General features: G+C 49.0%; 1 protein-coding gene across 1 annotated transcript; it reads right to left on the bottom strand.

Annotated features, from left to right (window-relative positions):
- Positions 1-929: 929 nt before the first annotated feature.
- EAH_00023470 (hypothetical protein, conserved) lies at positions 930-3737 on the bottom strand (the record flags this gene model as incomplete). The annotated part of the gene is made up of 1 exon (XM_013393144.1): positions 930-3737. The coding sequence occupies one exon, from the start codon at positions 3735-3737 to the stop codon at positions 930-932; it is 2808 nt and encodes a 935-aa protein (XP_013248598.1).
- Positions 3738-5000: the final 1263 nt, after the last annotated feature.

Below are 5000 nucleotides of genomic sequence, written 5' to 3'. Positions count from 1 at the left end.
TGCGTCTATTTCTGGTATTGTCTATCTTGCTGCTGATGCTGCAGTTGTTGCTGCTGCTATTTCTGTTGCTGCTGCTGCTATTCCCGTTGCTGCTGCAGTTGCTGCAGTTGCTGCTGCTGCTTCTTCTTTCTCGTTTTTTTGTATTTGTTTGTTTTATAATATTACCTCAATAAAGACAGTCTCTAGAGAAGAATAAATATAAGGGGCAGCAAACAAACAGACAGAAAGCTGCAGCTGCAGCAAAGAAATGCTGCAGCAGAGATGCTGCAGCAGCAGCAGCAGCAGCAGCAGCAGCAGCAACAGCAGCAGCAAAGGAAAATAAAACCCTCAGCACAAAGGAAGCAAAGGAGACAAAAAAAGAAAGAGAGACAGCAAACAAAAACAAGAGCTGCAACTGTCTCCGTTTGCTTCTTCTTAATGAACTGTATCGTCTCTTTAATATAAATAAATATAAATATATAAATTTATTTAGATATAAATATATTTATACTTATTTATTTATTTTATTTACTTATTTATTTATTTATTTATTTATTTACTGTCTCCTTAACATGCATTTACTGTCTCCTTAACAAAATTTGTTTTCTTCATATTGCCGGTTCGCAGTTTGTTTGTTTGTTCTATTTATTTATTTATTTATTTATTTATTTATTTATTTATTTATTTATTTATTTATTTATTTATTTAAGAGTTTTTACTCTCTGTGTTTGGGTTGAGGTGTACGTACACCACAAGCAAATAATTTGCTGCTGTTGTTTGCTTTAAATAAAACAAAAACAGCGTCAGCAGTAATCTGCAGCAAATAATTAATATCCTCGTAAGCAGCAAAACATGCTGCTGCTGCTGTTGGTGTTGCTGCTGCTGCCGCTGTTCTTGGTGTTGCTGCTGCAGTTGCTGCAGCAGCTGCTGCTAATGTTTTGCGCAGCGCTTCAGTCGTCCTTCTTGTTTCTCAGTTGCTTCTGTTGTTCGCTGCTGCGGCTCCTGCTGCTGCTCCTGCTGCTGCTTCTGCTGCTGCTGCTGCTGCTGCTTCCGCTGCTGCTTCTGCTGCTGCTTCTGCTGCTGCTTCTGCTGCTGCTATTGCTGCTGCATCTGCTACTGCTGTTGCTGCGCGGCCCCGTTCCTAGGAGCGTTAGAGCTCTGCGTTTAGCAGCAGCAGCAGCAGCAGCAGCAACATCAACAGCATCAGCAGCAAGAGCATCCCAGTCGTAAATATTGCAGCAGATGAGGAGAGAGACAATCAGCAGCAGCAGCAAACAGCAGCAAACCCAAAGGACTGTTGCTGCCTGCCTATACACCCCAGCATATAAAAACTCTACAGCAGGCTTCCTAAGCGGTATAATAATATATTCTCCTGCTGCTCTTCGCAGCCAGCTGCCGTCCCTCCACCAATCATAGCCTTCAGCGTGCTGCTGCAGCTGCTGCTGCTGCTCCTGCTGCTGCAGCTGCTCCAGCTGCTGCTCTAGAGTGTCCAGCGTCAGTGCGAAGCGGTCTCTTAAGTAAAACGCAGGTTCTTTTAATAACAACCCCCAGCTCGTTGCCTGCTGCTGCTCCTGCTGCTGCTGCTGCTGCTGCTGCTGCTGCTGCTGCTGCTGCTGGCGGAAGAAGGCAGCAGACGGGCGGCTGTCGCTGATAAAGATAGGCGATAAGCCTATTAGTGAAGGAAGCTCTACCTGCGTATACACCCCAAACCCTTCAAGAGAATCAGCAAAGAGAACACCATGAAGCAAAGCGAAGCTAAAGGGGCCCCTACAAGGTGCTGCTGCTGCTGCTGCTGCTGCTGCTGCCTCTGCTGCTGCTGCTGCTGCTGCTTCTGCTGCTGCTTTGTCGGAAGGGTCTGTAGCTGCTGCTGCAGCTGCTTCTGCTGCTGCTGCTTCTGCTGCTTCTGCTGCTTCTGCTGCCTTTAAGATGGATCTGTGCAACTCAGCAGACACAACAGCAAAATACTTTGTTAGCTGCTGCAGCGACTGCTGCATGCGCTGCTCTGCTATCTGCTGCAGCACTTCTTGCTGCTGCAGCCGCTTCTCGAGCTGCGCAGCAACACCAAATATCTCATATGCTGCTGCTTGAATGCTGCTGCTGCTTGTCTCGTTCTCCTCGTTCCTCTGCTGCAGTCGCTCCCCCTCCGCAGCAGCAGCAGCAGCAGCAGCAGCTTCATTGTCTCTTGCAGCAGCAGCAGCAGCAGCGGCAGCATCAAAAACTAAAGTAAAGAGGAGACGCCCCTTGCCTTCATCCGCCCCCAGAGAGACACGTAAAGAAAAGAAGTTGCACTGTGATATAAAAGACAGCACAGGCTGATCATACACCTCAATAAAACGGTTTACTGCTGCTGCTGTTGCTGCTGCTGTTGCTGCTGCTGTTGCTGCTGCTGTTGCGGATGCTGAGGATGGGTCATCATGCCCTGCAGCAGCAGCAGCAGCAGCAGCAGCAGACTGCGTGCTGCTGCAGCCGCCATTCATTGTAGGCAGGAAGAAGTCTCTCTCCTGCGCAAGCAGCAGCGGAAAGCACACCCCGCTGCTGCTGCTGCTGCTGCTGCTGCTGCTGCTGCTGCTGCTGCTGAGTATGTTGACTGCATTGAGGAGACTCTGTCTCTCTTCGCTTTGCTGCCACCGTCTCCCTAGGTACTCAATTATTTGCTGCTGCAGCTGTCGCTCTGTCCCCCACTCAGTTTGCTGCTCGTCATCTGCTGCTGCTGCAGCAAGCGGCTGCAGCGCCAGCAACATAAACGAGCTCCTCCTGCTGCTGCTGCTGCTCCTGCTGCTGCTGCTGCTGCTGATTTGTTTAGTACATAGGCTTAATTCTGTGGATATAAGAAATAAGTTTCTTCGGGGATAAGCGCAAGACAAATGCAAAAAAGAAGAAAGGGCGGCATCCCTCTCTGCTGCTGCTGCTGCTGCTGCTGGTGTTGCTGCTGCTGCTGCTGCTGCTGGTTCTGTCTGAGTGTCCATACATAAAAGAAAAGAAGTCATAGAGCTGCCGCGCTTTTCATCGAAGTGCAGCAGCTGCAGCATTTCCTCCTGCTGCATCTGTATCACGCAACTGCCTACTGCTGCTGCTGCTGCTGCATTTGCTGCTGCTGTTGCTGCTGCTGTTGCTGCTGATGATAGAGACGAGAAGGGTGAAGCATAACGCAGCAAAAACTGCACGAAGTCTCTTTCATCAGGGAGAGACGCTGAGTTGAGTGCTGCTACAACTGCTGCAGCAACTGCTGCTGCTGCTGCTTCCGGGGTAAACTCCCTTGCTGCTGTTGCTGCTGCTGCTGCTCTTGCTGCTGCTGGAGGTTGATGCAGCAGCAAAAACGTTGGATAGTCTGTAATCCCTGCAGCAGCAGAACAAAGAGACACTGCTTCTACGTTTGCTTCACAATCAAACACGCGGAAGGAGACAGGTGGCAGCAGCAACAGCTGCTGCTGCTGCTGCTGCTGCTGCTGCTGTTCAACAATATGAAGGTAATCTGCTGCTGCTGCCTTGAATGCAGCAGAAGTTTGCCTCCAGGCCTGAGAGGAGCTGCTCATGAAAGCAACAAGCAGCAAATCGCCCTCTGCTGCTGCTGCTGCTGCTGCTGCTGCTGCTGAGTCCGCTGTTGCTGCTGCTGGTGTTGCTGCTGCTGTTGCTGCTGCTGCACGCAGCGTGTCTCTGAGTTCAGCAGCTGTCAGCGGCTCCACAGCGCCGGCAGCAGCAGCAGCGGCTGCAGCAGCAGCAGCAGCAAAGCAGCTAAAGAGAAACAGCAGCAACCCCATCGTCAGCAATCAATACTTTCGTTTCTGCACTCCTGCTGCTGCTATGACTACTACTACTACTGCTGCTGCTGCTGCAGTACAGCAGCAAACTGCAACTGAGGGAGATACACTTGAACCTGCAGCAGCAGCAGTTTTTACTTCTGGCTCGAAACCAGTTGAGGCCGTTTTACTTGCTGCTGCTGCTGCTGCTGCTGCTGGTCTGGGTTTCCAGCTGCTGGAGTTGCTGCTTCGTCACTGTCTGCTGCCTTCTGCTGCAGCGGCAGCAGCACGCCGTGCTGCTGCCGCTGTTGCGGTTGCTGTTGCTGTTCTAGCTGCTGTTGCTGTTCCTGCTGCTGCTGCTGTTGCTGTTGCTGTTGCTATTGCTGCTGCTGTTGCTGTTGCTGTTGCTGCCCCCTACCTTTTTAACACAGTTGTGTGTAGCTGCAGACAGACTGCTGCGGTGTATATGCAGGTCTGCGGTGTATGTTGAAATTTTCTGCATGCAGCGCAGCGTTGTTAAGGGGCTTCTCTCTTAGTTTTTTAAAATAAATATTTTAAAAATATAAATATTTATTTGTTTTTCTATGAATTTAAAGTAAAAAGAAAATAAAGAAGAAGAAAAAAGAAATGAGCTGCTTAAAGAGCCGATAAGGCGGTCCAATGGGCTGAGGTGTCTGTACACCTCAGATTATAATTCTTTGACTATAAAGTAGAAAAAAAGAATTAAAATTAAAATTTAAATTTAAAATTTTGATCTATTTTAATATTATACTCCGAATATTCAGAGATTTCACTTCCTTTTCCTCTCGCAGCAGCAGCAGCAGCAGCTGCCTGTACACCTCAATGTATGTTGAGTTGCATATACACCTCAGACTCAACGGCAACTTAAATACAAAATAAAATAAAGACAAACGGAAGTTGTAGGAGTAGCAGGCAAACCCTTGCTGCGCTCTCAACACGCTTCTGCTGCTGCTGCAGCATCAGTTGCTGTTGCTGCAGCTGTTGCCGTTGCTGTGTATAGCTGTTGGTGGTGCTGCTGTTATAGCTGTTGCTGTTGCTGCAGCAGCTGTTGCTTCTTTTGCTACTGCAGCAGCAGCGGCAGCTTCTGCTGCTGCGCTGCTATACTCTCCTCCCAATGCTTCTGGCTTTGCTGCGAGTAGCAGCACGAAGGTTAACTCAGTTTGCTGCTGCTGTTTAAAGAGTTAGCCTGTCAGCAGCAAACAAAGTGGGTGTCTTCTGCTTCTCCGAGACTCCGGCAGAGACCTACAAAACCCTAAACCCTAA

Source organism: Eimeria acervulina, genomic scaffold, assembly GCF_000499425.1.
Source record: "Eimeria acervulina Houghton genomic scaffold, Eah_scaff180, whole genome shotgun sequence".
NCBI classification, from domain to species: domain Eukaryota; phylum Apicomplexa; class Conoidasida; order Eucoccidiorida; family Eimeriidae; genus Eimeria; species Eimeria acervulina.
This window is presented reverse-complemented; position numbering and strand designations above follow the sequence as displayed.